The sequence below is a fragment of the Vitis vinifera genome, chromosome 3 (genome assembly GCF_030704535.1).
Source record: "Vitis vinifera cultivar Pinot Noir 40024 chromosome 3, ASM3070453v1".
NCBI lineage: Eukaryota > Viridiplantae > Streptophyta > Magnoliopsida > Vitales > Vitaceae > Vitis > Vitis vinifera.
The window spans coordinates 7,568,836-7,589,485 of NC_081807.1; the positions used below are offsets into that span (position 1 = coordinate 7,568,836).

Below are 20,650 nucleotides of genomic sequence, written 5' to 3' on the forward strand. Positions count from 1 at the left end.
TAATAGAAAGACAACATACTAGGACCTCCTCACCTCAAATTAGAGTAGTAAACCATTGTGTTCTTCATAAGGTTTGGGGAAAAATTTAATGTAGGCGGTTTCGGTTGTAGCCCTGTTTCAGTAGGGTAAAACAAGAACAACTCAGGTGATTTCAACATTGGAAGGATTTTCTACCATGCCTTAGCCTGATAATAGGGTTGGCTGCATTGGTCAAAACAAACCACTTCCTCCATCTTAATGTACAGAAGAATTGTAGAACCAAAAACAAATGGAGGGATAATTTATTAAATTGGCAATCTGACAAGAATCCATAACAGACAACAGAGATAAATGCAACAACAGATGTTGATATCTTCACAATCCATGCCCCAAAACTTCCTTCTATCCATTCAATTCTATCTCAAAAGTTGAAACACTAAGTGGAGAGGACTGTATAACGAACACCCATAGTTAATTCTACAACACTATATTTTCCCTGTTCCTGTGTTTGGCAGCATCGTCAAAGTTCCCAAAATGAAATGGAGATCAGCCCTAAAAGTGAAAGTTCCCAAAATAGAGACAAATCCAGAGATGAAACTGTCAATGTGAAAGTGCTGTCTATGTGTCTACTAATTCAACTTTGGTAGAAAAGGTACAGGCATCTGGGCATCAATCCAGAAGACACAGGTTCATTGATCCTGGTTTGTATCAAGGATGGCCATTCTGCACATTTTTGCAAAAGATGTCAACACAATCAACAGCCAGAGAAACAAGTTTTTAACACAAGCAAATGCTACAGAAGTGCTGATGGAATATGAGCTACATTTTAAGTAGAGCATCAACTCACAAAACCAACAGTTCAGGGATCAGGAACTCACAAATTAAAACAATAATACATGGTTAACCCTCTGATGATTAAACTTTGCAGGGCACAATTTATTAATTTTAATAAAATTATTAAACATCAAATTCTTTGGCTTTTAATTATGAAAAAATGCCCACAAGTACACAATTACATCTTTCAGCATGAAGATACCAGTATAACCTTTTTACACAGCAGACACATATCGTGTCAACTCTTACAGCTCTAGAAAGAAGACAGAAAAAGAGATGGATAGAGATGCAAAATGATGAATAAGGAAAAGGAAGAATCTAGAAAGAACAGAATATCTGAGAAGCTTACATCAGGGAGCGAAAAAAAGTATTGATTTCATAGAGTCCATATAATCAAATGTTATTCATGCAATGGCTGTTCTTATACTTGACATTAGGCTTCAGTTTGAGAGAGACTAAGAGTCATCAGATTTAAGTCCAACTGACATCACTAAAAATAGAAAAAATGGAAGGATTGGTTGAGTTGTGGAAATGGATAACTTACAGAAGTAGTGTTAGTCAAAATGCTACTTTAGTCTTTACCCACTAGGAATGATGGCTCGAGAATTTCATTGACCAAAGCCAATGAATGAACACAAGTAAGATTACTAAATACATACATATATAAGAAAACAATTTGGGGAAAAATGTTAATCATTAAAGATTATTAAGTAATAAAAAACTAAAACTAGAGGCACAACTGTGGAATGGTAAGAGTCCTATCACTCTGACTCTGTGAATGAATTGTACTAAGAGTATATTGCCATACTACTGCCAAATTGTCCAAGTCATGTGCTATACTCTAAAAGTTAGGGGTTTTCTAGAAGGAAAACATCATTGCAGTTGTTAGGTCAACATTCATCAGGAAAAGAAAAAAGAGAAAGGGAACGCTTCCCCCAACCATTAAAGGAAAGGCCTGATGGAGGGAGGGAGGGTGGTTGAAGATTAAAGCCACAAAATAAGTGACGATAAATAATCATTTTTGCACTTACTTGGTGCCAAAAATAAATGATAATAAATAATCATTTTTGCACTTTGTTGGTACTGAAGACTCATCCCGACTTGAAGAACTGAACATGTCATATATTTCAGAAAAATTTGAAATCATAGGTTAAGTTTCATTTGTCTTAATTTTAAAGATGAGTATGGGATTTTTTAAGAACAGAAAATTTCACCCCTCTTAACTGCAACTTAAACCTCCTGGTCAAGCAGGTCATGCAACTAAATTTGAGCAAATGTACACAGACCTAATAAAAAAAAACTATAGTGTCATAAAGATTTACCGTCTTTGGGTTGCTCCTGCCTTTCAGTGTTTTCATTGCTGCTGCTGCAAAAGCTTGTGCTGCTTCTGCATCAGCTTCTGCTGCATCTGCTTCCCTTGCAGCCTCTTCAGCTTCTGCAAGGGCAGCTTCTGCCTCTGCAACTGCTCGAGCAGCAACTATAGCTGCTTCTTCCGCAGTCATACCCCTCATCTGGGCCAACTCAAAATCAACCTGGGCTTTAGTGAGAATATGGATATCATCCTTGTCAACTTTGGGAGAAAACCCCTGTCTCCCCTCCAGGAATGGCATAGAAGAGTTTCTTCTTCTCTCAGAAAATGCTGGAGTATGTGCAATCCTGTACTTACGTTTCACCTGTAAGAAAGTCAGCAATGTCTAACATTATAGTCCAAGACCAGAAACAACTATATCAAATCAATTTCATCAACTGACCCATTTTCTGAACAAGCCACCTAATTTTCCAGGGTATTTAATACAGTCCCATATCGTTGTAAGGCACTGTTTTCCCAACCATGACACAGTTCTTCTGCAGTTTGCTTGAAATACTAATCTCATTTTTTTTTCCTTTTCTCTTGCAAAGAATCAAAATAAGTATCATAAATAGCCTACATATAAGAAAGATGAGACGTCCTTCCATGAGATAGAAAACTGCTAGAAAAGAACAACAATTGACAGCAAAAGAGAACTAGAACCTATACAATATATATCCTAGTAGGGTCAAGAGGAAAGATGATGCTAACAAAGCACAAGAGGGTGTTGCTCTCCTCTCTAGGTGAGGCTATTGGCTTATAAGTACAAACCTCAATTGCCAATCCAGATGATTGTGATGATCAAGACAGAATGGTTTCAACTTGAGAATAAAGTTCCATCAGGGTACATATCTCACCATACAAAAACAATATATACAAGAAAATCCAATTTAGTTATATATCACCAACTAAAAAACCATATATAAACCAAATTCTAGAAGTACCAGTGAATAACATAAAAAGTTGCTTGGTTTTCTGAGAAATTAAATGATCTTTACCCTCTAAAGAAATTTGATAATAAACTCTGTTTTTCCATTTTGATATGAAGTCCCAAAAAGACAAATCAAAGATACGAATACATGACTTTGATCAGAATCTGTATATAGTTTGAGATGGTTGGGGGTTGCCCTGTATATAGTTTTTGTATAGTGGGGTGTAAGTCTTTGATCAGAATCTGTATTTTGAGGGAAGGACCTCTCACCCTTCTCTTGTACCTTTATTATTTATTAATATAATACATGTTTTGTATCTGATAAAAAAAAAAAAAAAAAAAAAAAACTAAAAGAGATAAAAATACATGACTGAGGTCGCAATAAGTACTTCTAAGGCCCCGGTCATTCATCACAAACTTTTGTCCGCTTAGGCGTATGACCTACTCCCCACAAGGAGGGTTCCCATATTTCTCCCAGTCGTCTTGGTGGAGAAAATATTGCTGGAAAACATCAAATGCTGTTTTATATATATCATAAAGTTAATACATTTTTTTTTTCAAAAATAATATAAGCACTACAAAAATTATCACATTTGAATAATCGCAATGAGAATACTATAATGAGATCGAATAATGGCACTCAAAACATTATAATGAGATTGAGAAAGTCAATTTAATTGCCAAAGGTACAAACTTTCAAACTAGGAAGGGAAATAAGCCAAGCCAAGCCAAGTAGAGTCAAGTATTCTTATTTCATCTTGATTGGTTTTGTGCCAAACTTCACCAAGCATATTCCAGATTGGCTAGACATTTTTCCCCAAGCTCAAGTTTGATTCCAATCAACTCAGTGCATGAAAAAATGGTTCATACAAAGCAAAACCTGTGACAAATGACACATCCGCCAAAAGGATCAAAATCACACCAACCTTCACAGTTATTTGAACCATGATCTCCAAGTATAGAAGATAATTGAGAGAGGTAAGTATGGGGAAGAAGGAAACCAAACTCTTGTCTCTAAATCCTACAGGAAACTATCGGGCTAGGGAATGTAAGAGGATGAGGAAACCCTAAAACCCTATGAGCCAAACATAGCATTTAAAGATAAAATTCCAAAACCAAATAACAAAACAAATAGGAAAGAACTGAGAGTAAGAGGAGGCGGCAAGAGAAAATTACTAAAAAGGAAAGAAGAACAGAAGAGCACTTACCTGGTGGGATTCCTTCATCTTTCAACTCAAACAGTCAAGACAGAGTTGTCGTAACCCTACCTCTCTTTATATATCTCTCTCACATGCACTAGCACTAAAAACCTTTTGAATAAATGGACTCAACCAACCCATACAAGCCAACCAAGTGGGCCTTTCCTCACCAGCCAATTGAGCCTAGCCCAAAATATATCGGCTTGATTCACAAGTCAGCCTATGTTAGAGTGAACTCAACCAGATAAGGAAACAAGATTTTTATGGAGATTCAGAAATGGCCAGAGATGGTATGAACTGCTTAACAAGTCAAGCTGATTGCTTCAAAGTGGCTCATTATTACCATGGTCCCATATTTCAAAATCAACAGGTATGTCGATGATCCAAAAGCATGAAGACATCAACAGGCATATTGAACAAAATTGAATAACAATATTGATTTGGAAAATGAAAGGAATTTGCAGCGGAACAAGGAAATCTCGAATGAAATTTTAGAAAGAGTTAAATTAGACAGAAATGCATGATTTAGGGTTAAAATTTTGTAAACAAAATTTTAGCTTAACTAAGTGGTGTATATGGTGAAAAATGTATATTCCATTGGGTACATATTATGTATCTGCTTTGAGAGTCAACAAAAACACAAAAGCTTTTGAGCCAACAAAAACACAGAAGCTTGTTTTGCCATATGATTATATATTCATAAAATTTTGTTGGAGAATTCCTTCCTTTTTCAAGTCATTTGAAGAAGCTTCTTAACCTGAAGCATTGGAACATGCCCCTGAAAGACTGAAGTTTCATAACAAGAGCCTTAAGAATCAAACAAATTAAAAAGAAAAAGAACTATAAGAAAGGAGGAAGAAATTGGGGTCCATCTGTTTCTCGTTAACACAGCCCATATGTCAAAATATATGGATGCCATATCAGCTGTATCATTGAGAAACTGTGTATTCTGGCCAGTGGTATTAGAAGATATTAGTTAGAAAATATTGAGATGCAGATATAGAAGACATAAAATTGTGAAAAGATTTAGATGTGGCTATTTATGATGAGAACTACCACAAAAAGATTCATTTCTTCTTAATGGATCTTAGACCATGTCCATTTCAAGTACCATTACACTATATGAACCTAAAAACCATTAAAACACTCCAAATTAAACTTCACTAGTGAAAGCCCCATCCATTCTGTTCTTGTTTCAACTTCTTTCTCTTATTATCAATACTGACCCTTTATGAGATGTATAACACATGTCAAGTTCACAGATCCAACAAAGATATTTTTCCTGTTTTGCTAGCATTGCATAACTCTTGGTAATACCCTATACATAGAGAGTGGATAAAAGGATCCATATAATGAATTTCCTCAACAGATCAACTGACAACTGTTCAAGGATCAAAAACCGCTCCTTGAACTTCTTAACCATGAATCTAGCTAACTTGTCCACTAATATTTTTGTTTCATGAAAGACCACATAAAAATGTAGAATAAATAGGATATGTTCATCCAAATAAGGCAAAGTGCCAGCATGTAGTCAATAAGTTCAAAACCATTACACCTCCAATACGTGGCATATGATTTACCTTAATCAATTTTCCATTTGTTGTAAAAAACTTCAATTTTGCGGACAATAGTCTTTTGAAGTTTGGAGGCGCCCGATATTGATCCTACAAAATAAATCTTTGAAGGTCAGAATTGATATCAAGGACTACAACAAAAAATCATGGACAAGATCCAAATCTACCAATGTTTTTTTTTTTTTTTTTTTTTTCAAAATTTACAATATGAAAAATCAAACAACAGTACTGAAGGTCCATTGACAAACAAATTTGGGAGCCATAGCTACACATTGTCATGGAGTGTCCTATTGAGTTTTCAAGCTCAACAGTTCATTACATCCATCAGCTGGTAAGTATCACTGATGAATATGGTGAAATATACAATTTGCTTATCAATTTTTAAAGTGATATGGAGAATCATGTGCTTTTGAAGCTCAAATAAGAAAACCATACTAATTAGGATTTTGTTGGGAAAGTGCTGAGTGAGATTTGAAGCTTACTTCTCATGACCTACAGGCCATGTAGCATTATATTTCTAGTACCATGTGGAGTGTCCGCTGGTGTATATCCTCCAAGTACAAGATAAATAAATCAGGGGGAGAAGGAGAGAGTGAGGGGGGGAGGGAGGGAGAGGGGAAGAGGGAGAGAGAGCGCATTGGGGAGGGGGGTGAGGAAGTAGAGAGTTGCTAGCAAGAAAGGTTCAGTTTCATATGAGCCCCTCACTTCCCTTTTGTACTAATTTGAGAATGATATTGGAACTTATCTCTAAATAATATACTCTTTCGAGTCTTGCAATTTGAATAAAAATCTTTTTTGACAATTTTATCTAAATTTTTTCTAGAGAAGGAATCCAGGGGAGTCATAAATAAACACATTTCGTTAAGGGTACACAAGGAAAGGTATATTAGAGAATACTGGGCATCCACAGCCTGAAAAAACTAGATCAATAATATAGGCTCCATCCAATAAGCACGATTCCAGAGCTAGAGGAATGGTTCAAAATCCAGACAACTCAGAAAAATGAAAATCTTCAATTATGTCATAAAACGCATTTTAAATGAGTCTCATTTGCTTTTTGAAGTGTTTGGAATAACTCTGCTGAATTGCACATCATCATTTCTATGTTTCAAAGACAAAAAATTTCCATGTTTATAAACATTAGGCCCAAAAATTAAGCCCATGGCCTGGCATTCCCTATGAATAATTTTTGGAAAATAACAAAATCAATCGACCATCTTTTTCTACATTGTCCATTAACTTTGGGTTTGTGGCATAAGCTCTTTAGTTTAGCTAATTTGGCTTAGGTGTCACCAAGGAGTATTGGAGATATGATGCTTATCACTTTTAGAGGATTGCGGTCTTCTTTGAGAGGTAGACCCTTTAGCATATTGTTTGTCTCCCTAGTCTTTGGATGGTGTGGCAAGAAAGAAATGCTAGGATATTTGAGGATAGATGGAGAACAAAAGAGATGTTGTGGGACCTACTACATTTCTACTCCTCCCTTTGGGCCTCTTGTTCCATCGCTTTTAGGGGAGTTCCACTTAATGTTATTCAACTAAGTTGGCTTTCAGTTTGTAATTCATAGTGGATGTGTAACCTCTTACTTTGATTAGGTTTTGTATTTTGAGAGAAGGACCCCTCATCCTTCTCTTTCTTTTAATCAATAAAAATTTATCTTTATGATTAAAAAAAAAAAGGTTTAAACTATATCATATCATATAAAAATATTTAATGCTAAAGTTTTGACAAGTTTAAATTAACAAAATATGACTTTATAGATTCATCACACAATCTACAAAAGTAAACTTCTTCAATTTTTAGCAATGATAAATTCTAACCAAGCATATGCACTTATTGTGTTGTTAATTGATCTCTCTCTCTCTCTCTCTCTATATATATATATATATATATACCTTTAAAAAAAACTAATATTTTAAGTAAAAAATTTTATTCACTAATCACCATCATTTTAATTGTCAACTTTCAAACCATTCAAATGAAAATTTTCCAATATTCATTGTAAAAAGAAACTCACTTGACTTCTAATATAGCATTTGATAACAAGAAGGTAGATTTTCATATAAAATTATTTTACCTATTTCTCCTTTTTATGATCAATTTTTAATCTTTTAGCATATTTTAAACAATCAATATAATAAATTCTTTATAAAAAAATGAATTTGATTTTTTAAAAAAATTATAGAAAATAGTTGAAGTATATATCATTGTATTGTATTGTAATCACATATCATATCGTGTATCGTATTATGTATTGTAAGAGACGCTTTAAAGTAAGATACAAAATACGTATCGATTTTCATAAAAAATGTATTGTACCATTGTATCATATAATGTATTATAAGTTTTTAACAACTATGACCCCCACATAAACTGGATGAGATAGCAAGGACCTCATTTCCAGAGACAAGGGTCTCTAAAGCCTCTAAATCAGTACTAGACAAGGATTCAAGGGACAAACCACTAATGCTCGATCTCCACTCCCCTAACTCAGATAGTGTCATGTGAAAAACATTTTTTATTTTATACATATAAGTAAAACACAAAACTATATTATAAAGAGAAAAAGGTGCCCAAAGGACAACTCAAAGCATACTAGGAGTATACAAGAGGTGCCTCAAGGCAAAAGCCAAGAAGAAGAGGGGTTGCAAAAACTTACCCACCCTCATTTAGAACCCAACCAATCAAACAAGTCGATCAATGATAATGGACCTACATCTATGAACAACTTAGCCCAAGACCAATAATTACAAGTAAAAGAATTTTTCAATTTTTGAACCAAAAACTACTCATTTTCGAAAGTAATCCTGTTTCTTTCCTTCCAAGTCGTCCAAAAAAGGCATAAAGGGGCTACCTTCCACACCTTTTAATGCTTCTTGCCCACAAAGGAATCATTCCAACCATGAAGAGTCTCTTTAACTGAAGAAGGAAGAACCCACGTCACCCCAAGAGCAAAAATTAACTCCCACAAAACCTTAGCCTTGGAGAAATGAATTAGGAAGTGTTCTATGAACTCTTCTTCAACAAGGCAAATGAAACATCTATTGGCTAGAGTCCACCCCCTTCTCTTTAATTGATCCAAGGTTAAGACCTTACCCCATGATGCTTCCCAAGCAAAAAAGCCCACTTTGGAAGACACACAAGGGTTCCACATGATGTTCCACGGAAAAGGGGTTGCATTTCTCATCTCTAAAGCACCATAAAGAGACTTAACAAAAAATTCCCCACTTTTAGTCTCTTTCCATAGTATCTTATCCTCCAAATCCACAAGCATCCTCTTTCCTTAAATTGTCGAAACGAATCGCTTCACCAAATCCACTTCACAATCATTGGAAGGTCTTGAAAAACGAGGATTCCATCTCCTTACCTCACTCGATGAATCCCATACCTCCACCACCCAAACCTTTTTAGAGTCCGCCAAGGCATACAAAGAAGGGAAAGAATCGCACAAAGCAACATCACCACACCACTTATCCTTCCAGAATTTCACTCTTCTCTATTACTCATTGAGAAACCAATTTTATTACTCAATAAAAATCCTTCCTTTGAAATTTCCTTCCACAAACCCACACCATACCCCTCCCTAACTGCTTGAGTACTCCACCCCCCTTCTTCTACCCCAAACTTCCTACCAATAACTTGCTCCCAAAGAGCCCCCCTTTCAACCGCATAATGCCAACTCCATTTGCACAAAAAGGCCCTATTGAGTGTAGAAAGGCATCTAACACCCAATCCGCCCTTTCTTTTGTTTGAACAAACCACCGCCCACTTTACTAGGTGAGGCTTCCTCTCTAAAGCCCCTCCCCCCAAAGAAAGTCCCTTTGGATCTTCTCTAATCTCTATCTAACCACTCTTGGCATATGGAACAAGGACATGTAGTAAATAGGCATGCTAGACAATGTACTCCGAATAAGAGTGATTCTCCCTCCCTTAGAGATAAATTGTATTTTCCACAAAGCTATCCTTTTGCGAAACCTCTCCTCCACCCCATCCTAAATTGCCATGTGAAAAGCATTTGACACTCCTTCCTTAATGTTAACTTCCTCGGTATACACTAAACAAGAAACAGAGGAATAACATGTGCAAGTGTGGAAAAAGTGAGGTAAACTAAATATCACATTAGTCAAGTTCCACCATATTGCAAACCATGATGTTCAAGGGAACTACACTAAACAAGAAACAAAGGAATAACACGTGCAAGTGTAGAAAAAGTGAGGTACAAAATATCACATTATTCAAATTCCACATGCAATTATGGAAAAAGTGAGATAAACTAACACATTATTCAAGTTCCACCATATTGCAACCAATGATGTTCAAGCTCCATTCAAACTCAAGTTTAGCTTACAAACATTCATGGCTTAAGGTAGGTCAAAAGTCATAAAGCATTTGGATAATGCCAATTGTTGTAGCTCAAGTCAAAACATGCTCAATATTATGCAAATGTTTATTTTTTACTCACCACTTGTCAACCTTGTATTGAGTTTGAATTTAAAACTTGAGAAATCAAGTAAAGGGCAAAAGGTTTACCATTTTTATAGACAATTACATGCATGTGTATGAACTAATCTGATGCCATGAAGCCCATCAGGCATTTCCTTTCTTGTTATTTTAAACATCAAGTTATAAGCAACTATAAGACTTCTCAAAATATTGATAGGGGCATCAATAAATTTACATTTTAGACAATCGACCAATAAACTAATGTTTAAGGTACTAGAAGACTTCTTAAACTAAGACAAGGTCATGATATTAAATAAGAATATCTCCAATAAGATTCAAACTACTTAAAGTAATCAATTGGAACCACCCTGAAAAGTTCACATGCTATGTCATCCACAATTCCATTTCAAATCTTCAAAAACATTTTTGCTTTTTAGTAGGTCCACTGAGCTCATAATGTCACTAAAGGCCAAGGACTACAATGTGCCATAGTTCAATCACTATAAGAACACTACAGATTGACTATTAAATTACTTGTTTCTTGGTACAAGATCGTAAGTTATCATAACTCAAATAAGGGTATAACTACCTCTATGTATGTAGCAATAGTAGTTTTATTAGAACCACCAGGCTCCTTCAAGTTGGTTATAGCTTCCAATATTAAATTATCCAACCTACAACAATGGAAATAAGACATGATACGTGAATAATCACACATAAGACAACTATGGTTTCTAATAAAGAATGTCCAGAATTGCAATAACGAATAAAAGATAAGCCTGGACTATGTATTTACCTGCAACAACTGATAATCACAGTGGAAACATTTTTTTAACAGTAATTGGAGAGTATTATTTACAAGTAACAAATTTTTTGTTTCTGAAAATTATCATTCCATGTTCTTTAGTGAGTTCATTGTAGGTTTCTGTGCAAATCTCATATATACATGTGGAGAAAAAAAATCAATATTAAAGGTTAAAAACACCCCAACATTCTTAATAAGTCGTCATGGTAAACAAAAAACCAAGAAGGTAGTACTGTATCTTGACACATCGAATTATATCATTATGCTGATGTCTCTAAGATTATTTACTTTGTCACTTTCAGTATTCCAAAGGAAGTGTTTTGGTTCATAGGTGGATACTAACCAAGGAATTGATAACATAATGAATATCTAGGCATACATAAATTAAATTACATGTTCTTATACTTATCCATAGACAAATATAATCTAATACTTGAAAATCTACATGAAAATCCTGAAAACATGATGAATTATTAAATATTAGAGAATATAAAAGCCATGGAAACAAGTTGGCTCTTGGAAAGCCATATCAAATAAAGTTACTGGTCTATAAGAAGGAAATGTCAGATGCATCAAATGGCATGAAATAATATTATTAATTGCTAGTAGCCTGGCTCACATTGTAAGCACAAACAAACAACCATGAAAAATGCAAATGTCTGCTGGATTCATTTGATTCAGAAAATAGAGCGTACAAGAAAATCAGATGTTAAGATTACAAATTACTAACACATGAGCAATGACATTAGAAGGCTTCAAACGACAGATGGAAGAAACCATATCATCAATTTTATTCTTCTGTATAAGAGTGGACTGGTATCTATTTGAAAATTGATCCTAAAAGAGTAATAGGGACAGGAGTTTCTAATTCACTATTTAATGAATATCTAAATATATGGCTATCTAAAACTCCATGGATCATTTCAATCCCTGAATACACACACAACCATCTATGGACTGTGGACCTTTTAATGAATTTAGTATCTATCTGAATTTGATAAAAGAACAACAACATGGATAGTAGTCTTTACTCAATATTTGATGAATATCCAAATATAAAGCTATCAAAAAATTGATATATCAAACTTGAATCTCCCTTCCAATCCTTCAATATGTTTATATATACATATGGCTATCTATGGATTAAATCATCTCCTGAATATATGCACACATGGAAGCACACACTCTCAATTGCACCACTGCTTCAAAAATAAACTATTTCATTCTTGCCATAATTTCAGGAGACTTTTATTTGTATGTTTTTTTCTTGTTAGTGGGGATACATATATTTCAGTTGATATTTCAAAATATAGGAATCTTTGTTGTAGTGTGTAGATGCCACCAGTTAATAATCTTCTGGTGTTTATGGAGCACAACCAGAGGATTTTGAAGGGATGAAGATGTCAGATCTGACTGAAAGATTTTTCATCTAAAGCTTTATGAGTGGCTTAAGGCTTCTTTGGGGATGGAAGGCTTCTTTTCAACCTTTAAGAAAGAGCAAACTGAGCTTTTTGGCGTTAGGTGCTTTTTTCTGTTCTTGTCTCTCAGGTTCTCTTTTTCCCCATGCATTTTTTTAATATATTATTTCTTATTTGCCAAAAATACATAGGAATCTTTGTCAAAATACTAGCAATTTTTTCTTTAAGTAGTTCTGCTTTATCATTTCCATATCGTTTCAAAAGCCAGGGTCCTGATCAAGTTTCTACTGTTCATACAGATTTAAAACTGGTCAGGAGAATTTGTATATTTTAATTTTTATTATTTTTGCTATTCAACTATAGAATATAGAGCAGAGTTATCTTTAATACATGCAACTTTTTCTCTATCTTTAATTTTGTAGTAGTAGAGATTTAAGGCCAAATAAAATATTAGGTATGATGAAGATTCTCAATATTCATCATATCATAAATGGGTACAAGTCCTTATTTAATTTCCTGGTTAATGAAATCAACTTTCTTGAAGATTGAAAAAAAAAAAATACAAATTAATAATGATAAAAGACTCGGGAATTTGTGTAATGGAATTGAGTAGAATGTAAATTTCCCCACTTGATTATCATCATATTGTATCATTGTACCATATCATAGCCAGATGTTATAAAGTGGTTTAATTCACAGATGTATTCTGAGTATGCATGTCAATAAGTGCATTTCCATTTTACAATAAAGCAGTTGTTTTATATAAAAATGTTCCAATATTATGAGTTTCATATGAAATCATTTTCAACATTTCTGTGGTTTCATCGAAAATTTTCCCAAAGTTATATAATCTTCTAACATCAACAATGGTGTTCATGTATCCCGTCATGTATATGGATGGTCGGATTCTAGGTACTATCATGTTGATTAACATGCACTCTAAAATATTGGGGCTGTGAGTCAAAAGTTTGTCAAGCATGTTTTCTAAGGTAGTTAAACATGGTTTTAAGTTAGAAAACTTTTCCTTTGAAAAACAAATTTCAAGAACATAAAACTATTTTCAAGAACAATTCCCAAACAAGCTCTTGGTCTATGGCTTAAAAGTCCTAATTGTTCGGCATACTCATAGTTTTATAGGCAAAAAAGCAAGAGGGAAAATGCTTTATCCCCTGACAAGTGAGTCATGACCTTCATGCTAGGGTGCAACAATGTTGCTCTTAAGCTTAGGATGGATCACCCAAATGATGGCAGTCAATTGTCATAAAAGGTTTAGCTTACCCTAATTGGACACTAATTGGTTTTCAGATCAAATGTTCAATGTCTAATATCAGAATTGGTATCAAAGCCAAGGGTCATGGGCTCAAGTCAAAGTAGTGTCATGTCGGGGGAGGGATTGTTGGGGTGCAACAATGCCACTCTTAAGCTCAGGGATGGGTCACCCAAATGATGGTGATCAAATGTCATAAAAGATTTAGCCTATCCTCACTACACACCTATTGGATTTCAAATAAAATAGTCAAAGCCTGATCTAAGACTTCAAAGTGAAAGTTGTAAGTATAATTTGAAATGAAAAAAGTCAAAGTGATTTTTTTTTTTTTTTTTTGATAGGTAATCAGAATCAATTTATAAAAAGTAACGCCAGAGAAGGTGCTCCAAAGTACATAGGAAGTATAGTAAGAAACACCTCAAAGCGACACAAAAAAAGGAAAAAAAAAATAAAAAGAGGAAAAAGAACAAGAACATTTTATTACTAAAGAGGACAAAAAGAAACCAAGGCCCTTTAAATCTCATTAAGTTGAATGAAAAATAAGTATCAAACTTTTTAGTAAAAATTATTTTAACCATTGATCTACCAGCTAAAATTGATAAAAAAATCTCCGTTGTTATTTATTAGGAATTTCAAGTCTGTAAAGCGAAAAAGAGAAAAAGAACAAGCTTCATTCATCAATCATAAAAGACCATATTTGGCTGGCACTGCAGCTGGATATTTCAAAATATGGATGCCTGGCAATGCAGCTTAGAGGCACTTTCCTTGTGCCTCATTCTAAAATATGCATCAAGGCATAAACCTCAAAGGACCATTTGAAAAACTGCAGATGCAATTAACCTCACTACTATACTGCCAAAACTAATATAAGGTATCATCAGATTCTGGTACTCCTTTTTCTTTTTCTTTTTCTTTTCTCCCCTTTTTAATGAAATTGAATTTGGCACCTCATTTTGAATTCACTAGTCGCCATTTCAGATTGAGACACCCAATCCAGATAATGAAACAATTTCAGAATTCAAAACCTTATTTAAACCAGGTGGTTATAACTTGAAACCCTCAACCTCATGTCTACATTAAATTCACATTAAATCACGTCATTGTTGTCATCAACTCATTGCCCCTCAAATCAACCGCACCTTTTACTCTGAAGTTATATATAAAAATATAGAAGCCTTTCAACTTCCACAACGCCCATAGCCACCCAATTTTAATTTTAGAGTGTGCCACTACTTTCCACATACCTAAATGATGAAAACATTAGTATCAATATCAAAGGATAAGAAGTGTACCTTGAGAATGACCGTTTTGAACCAGTAATCTGCACAGGATTGCTAGGTAGTGCAAGGGCCTTAGTATCAACAGTTTCATCATCACTTTGAACTGCTGTACCGAGAGACAGAGGGTTCTCTTCTGCTTTAGGGGCTGATGGCACCTTTCTGAGAGCCAATCTAGCCTTCTCCCTTGAGCCCCATCCATTTGCCATCACACTCATGTTTCTCCACTTGTCCTATCCCACACCAAAATCAAATAAATGAACATGACAAAATCATAAGCAAGCTAAGTTCAGCATAAAGCTTCTCCTTTTAGTATATAATGATGGAAACTGATCAAACTCCACAATTATTTCATGAAAACTTAACTTTACCCATAAAATAAAGTAGGTTAAAGAGTCAATACCTTGAGATCCACATTTGAACGCAGAAACAAGACACCGCTAAATTCTGGGTCCTTAAGTATTGTGCGCCATTTGCCCGCCCCATGTTTAACAACTCCAGCTTTAAGTGCTGCTTCTTCTTCTGGTGTCCATTTCTGCTTAGGAGCACCCATCAGGTGTAGCAGAAAGACAACTCTCCAAAAGAAGCTGATCTGTAAAACCTAGCACACTGTATCAGCAGATGCACCCAAAAATAGACAATCAACAGCAACAGACAACATATTCCAGACTTGCAAGAAATAAAGATCAAAATAAAAAGGAACTGCCGACTATTTTCCTCCACTTAATCCTGATTCAAAGATAGATATTGAAAATAGAAGATAATTTTTTCATCTAAACCACAGGCATAAGTTATCACTTTGCATGAATTTTTTTTTTTTTTTTTTGATAGGTAAGTTATCACTTGCATGAAATCAGCTTCAAACATTTTAAATCTTGCCCAAAGATGTCTTCCTATGATGAACAACAGAGTGCAGACCAATACCAAATGCAAAAATACAAGGCCACACAAATTTTAAATTTTAAATCTATAATACAAAAGAAAAAAAGGGGTTTTTCAGAGTTAAAAAGCCAGTTCAAAGAGAAGATTCTGAGCATCTAAAAAAACCCAAAACATGAACTCATACTGCTGCCAACTTTTAAGCAGTCCAAAGCATTCAATAATTCTTTTGTGCAAGGCACAACTGACTTTTCATGCATACTAAAGCATGGGAATATAAGAACCTACTATTTTATTCCAGATTTCACTTTTTGACACATGGAAAAATTCAAGATGCTGCATCTTTAACAAATCAGCTATATTAGATGGACATTTGTATTTTACCAAAAAGAAGCTTGCAACTAATAATGAATCAATAAACTTGATATCATTCTGCCATTTGTAAGCAGTTGTAAGCAGTCCAGAGCATTCAATAATTCTTTTGTACAAGGCACAAACTGACTTACAATGCATACTACTGAAGAAGAATTTCAGAATCTATGTTATTTTTTCCTTTCTTTCTCATATTTTACTTCTTGACACATTGAAGAAGTTCAAGATACTGCAGCCTTAACAAGTCAGCCAAATCAGCTACATTAAATGGGCACTTCTATTTTACCAAACAGAAACTTGGGAGCAATAATAACCAAAAACTAAATCTATTCTGCCATTTGTATGCAGTCCAAAGCATTCACTTTTTGACAACCATGACAAATTCAAGACACTGCAGCTCTAAAAATTCAGCTACATTAAATGGAACCTTCTGTTTTACCAAAAAGAATCTTTCAACCAATAGAGAACAAAAATTTGATCTCATTCTGGCATTTTTAAGCAGTTTGAAACATTTAATAATTCTTTTATGAAAAGCAAAAATTGACTATCATGCATACTGAAGGCGGGGAATTCAAGCACCTATGCTCTTCAATTCCTGCTTTAATCTTTTGATGCATTGGAGAAATTCCAGATACTGCAGATTTGACAAATCAGTTATATCAAATGGGCACTTCTAGATTGCCAATTTTGTTCCCTTTTACACCCCATATCTGTGAGGTAGCGATAATATTTAGGTATCAGGTTTTTTGGAGGAAACCTTACATGTGCCTGACACTAACACCAATGTTAATTATCATCCTTGGATATTTCAATGACAGAGAGCACACACATTATGGTTATGTTTGGTTTTCGGAAAATACTAAGAAAAGAAAAAAAATGCTAAAGAAATGATTTTTTTATGTTTGGTTATTTTATGAAAAATACTAAAGAAAATCAAATATAATTAAAACTATTAAGAAACTTGTGCATTTTCAAATTATTTAATCTTTATATCAATGAGCTAAAATCAATGAAATGGATTTGAAATAACATATAAAAATAATTTATTAACTTTAAATCTATTTTTTATTTTCCTTCATTTTTTCTTTCCTTATACCTTTTCTCTCTATTTTCTTTCCCTTTCATTTTCCCTCAAATTTTCTGAGAACCAAACATTTAGTACCGAAACCAGAAAGCTGTGGCTAATGGGTTGGAGTAACTCTGGTATGCAGTTTTGCTACATGCCAAATCAAGACCTACTGTAGAAGAAAACTTCGAGATGCAGTATTTATAGGCTATTCAGACTTGAAGCCCCCAATTCAAAATCCACAATTTGGTAGGTTTATAAACCAATGGGTTTGGAATCAAATCTCAATTCCAGAAGCCCCAAACCGCCAGAGACAATTCCAAAGCAAAAAGGAAGACTTTCTAATTCCATATAATTGGAGTTCCAAATCAAACGCAATTCCATACGACCAAACAGAGACCTAAATCAACTTCAATACAAAAGAAACCTCTCCTTCACAAACTTAGTCTGCCTACGAAGATGTAAATAAATAAATAAATAAATTCCGGTTCGTGTTACGAGGAGCAATTCAACATGAAATAACAAATATCACTGGGAATTCCAATTGACCTCTGTTTGGTTGCAGAGAAAACGTAGGAAAATAAAAGAAACAAATAAAAATAAAAAACTTGGAACCAAACAAAACAAACCTCCAATCCCCACCCTACTCGGCTAGACCCAATAAAACCATATAATTTATCTCAGTCGAATTCTTCAAAATTAATTTCCAAAAAGGCAAAAATAAACTGAAAGACCCAAATTCCCTTTTCCTCGATTTTCCCAGCAACCAAGCATAACCCGCCAAAGCCAACACATTGTTATCAATTTCACTAACCAGAAAATCAAAACAGAAAAGAGAACAATTTTTATTTTTTTTTTGAAATTTTATGACAAAACAATCAACACAGACAGAAAGAGGGAAAGCAAAGGGAAAAAAAAAATCATGAAAGAAAAGGTGAGATCAGAGAGAGGATAATGGAAGTTGGGTCACCTGTGGATGGTTGAGTTTTGGGGTATGTATCCGAAGATGGTTCCAAGGCGTTCAAGGCGTTACTCTCAGATTCTCTCACACCTGTGATTTTGTATGGTGGGAGAGGACACATTTTCTGAGGAGGTTGATTTCATTCCAGTTACATGTATGGAAATTAAGGGTGGAGGTGAAACATATGGTATCATGGGTTTTTGGTGAAATGAAGGTTAGGGCCTTGACACGTGTAATAAGTATGCTACTTTTGTCCCTCTATGATCCTCGCACAAATGAATCCATGTGTCAGGGTTTTAGGGCTACAACTTGAATGAATCTATTTTAAGTATTATTTTTTAACCATGTTTGAAAGTTTTGGATACATGTTAAATTGATGAAATGATAAAAAAAATATGTATAAAAAAAAAATCATTATTGTATGGAAGAATCGAAGTCTCAGCATAAGCAAAAAAAACTGATTTTGTACCATATCACTTGATCATATTAATATTCAATATAACCTATTCTGAAAGCGAACCTTTTCTTTTCTTGAACCACATAAGAATTCTTCATCCGATTGAATCTTTTTGTTTTTAGATGTTCCATAGGAATCCATCGTTATTCCTTTTCTTCTATCAAGAAAGGTTCATTCCGAGTCACAAGCGCAATCCTTTATTATTATTATTATTCACTTTTCATTTAGTTATGGTAATGCAATGCAAAGTCAGGTTGCTTCTGATGATGAAAAGAACCTTTTTTTTATGTTATGTGAAATTTATGAAAACTCAAAATCGTATGCATCCTTAATTAGGTTTCCACATGTAATAAGTATGATACCTCCATCCACTATGTAAGAGTCACACTAGCGTGTCTACATATGAACACAATTAGATACGATGTACAATTATAATTTATACAGATTGAATCTATTTTAGTATTTAATGTTTTGATGTAATGTTAGGTTAATGATATAGGTAAGAAATTTTTTTTATTTTTTATAATTCAACATTTTGCTTCAGTAATATGTTTAATTAGAATTTGCATCAAATAACTTACTAAAAAAATTATAAATAATTAGAGAAATAAAATATAAAAATAATATTGTTATTTTAGTTTTATTCTGAAATCAATTTTTATTTGAATATTTCCCATCTTATTCTTTGTAATTACATCAATTTATGTTTTATCTTTTATTTTCTAACTTGGTTTTTTGCGGAGTTTATACTCTATTATATTTTTAGGATGGAAAGGAAATATTTCATTATAAACATACTTTTATTAAGAGAAAAATGTGCTATTTAAGGACATTATTTATATAAGTTACTTTATAAAAAAAACATATTTGAATACTGTGTTGGGAAGTTAAAAAGTAAGTATAGAGTATTCACTCGTAAAAGTTAAAATATTTCTCTATACTAATAACAACCCCTCAACAATAACAACAAACTAACAAAAGTGAACATAACCATACCTAGAGTAATTATCAACAAAAGTAATGAAATACTCATACCCTCCACGTGCATGAATATTAAAGGGTCCACACACAATAGTATGCACTAACTCCAAACATTATTTGACTCAAACCCCTTTAGCAGTAAATGACCTCTTGATCATTTACCTTCTATAAAAGATTTATAGATTAGAAGGTTTTTTGGAGCCAATAAGTGCAATATTCCAGACTTAACCAATCTTTGATTCCTATTTAGATTTATATAGCGTATACATTTATGTCACAAGTATGTTTGATTAGTGCTAGGTACTTTTTTCTTTAATGAGACTTGATAATTTCCAGTACAAGGCAAAAAAGAAATATGAATAATACAGAAAAGACTGTCAACCAATGAGCCTCAACAAATAAATGATAAAAACACTTTTATTAAAATAAACTGAATGATTACATTTATTTAAACTAGAAATTGAAAAAAGGCTCTTTGTAGACTCAGATACACAAAAACAATCTTTGAGTTCTAGATGACATTTATTTTTTAAAACTAGGGTAAGATCTACCATAGCTCACATGGTTGTTCTCACATAAGATGCTAGAGTCAGGTCCATGTCTTTTTCATTCAACCTTTTTATTAGTTGAAACACTTGAAAATAATTACAATTATGGTAAGTGGTCTTGGAATCTATCCATCATGAGTTGGTGGATCCACCACTAAACATGACTCAACTAAAAGTGAATGAAATATATCTTTTTTTTTCTTCAAGTAGTTAGACATGCTTTTTTCTAGTGATCCTTCTAACCACAAAGGAAAATCTTGTCATTTCCTTTGCTCTTTCCTTTCCCAACTTTGGACTTTCCATATTTGGTG

General features: G+C 33.8%; 1 protein-coding gene across 2 annotated transcripts; it reads right to left on the bottom strand.

Moving 5' to 3' along the window:
* Positions 1-250: 250 nt before the first annotated feature.
* On the bottom strand, positions 251-18,634 carry LOC100261713 (telomere repeat-binding factor 1). Of its 2 annotated transcripts, none has more exons than XM_002266830.4 (7): positions 18,363-18,634; positions 15,479-15,667; positions 15,091-15,308; positions 10,898-10,982; positions 5,872-5,955; positions 2,136-2,486; positions 251-702 (listed from the first exon to the last, which is right to left on the bottom strand). In XM_002266830.4, the coding sequence occupies exons 2-7, from the start codon at positions 15,626-15,628 to the stop codon at positions 688-690; spliced, it is 903 nt and encodes a 300-aa protein (XP_002266866.2). In that variant the 5' UTR covers positions 15,629-15,667; positions 18,363-18,634; the 3' UTR covers positions 251-687. The 2 variants fall into 2 exon arrangements, with proteins under 2 accessions (XP_002266866.2, XP_010647910.1); XM_010649608.2 differs by having other exon boundaries at positions 15,479-15,676; positions 18,363-18,514.
* Positions 18,635-20,650: the final 2,016 nt, after the last annotated feature.

What these genes read in the sequence shown, in the direction of transcription:
- LOC100261713 (XM_002266830.4), bottom strand. Translation starts at nt 15,628, where the DNA reads ATGGGTGCTCCTAAGCAGAAATGGACACCAGAAGAAGAAGCAGCACTT. An exon ending in GTTCAAATGTGGATCTCAAG is followed by an intron (nt 15,309 to 15,478) that starts GTATTGACTCTT and finishes GGTGTGGGATAG; the next exon opens with GACAAGTGGAGAAACATGAG. An exon ending in TCAAAACGGTCATTCTCAAG is followed by an intron (nt 10,983 to 15,090) that starts GTACACTTCTTA and finishes CCATTGTTGTAG; the next exon opens with GTTGGATAATTTAATATTGG.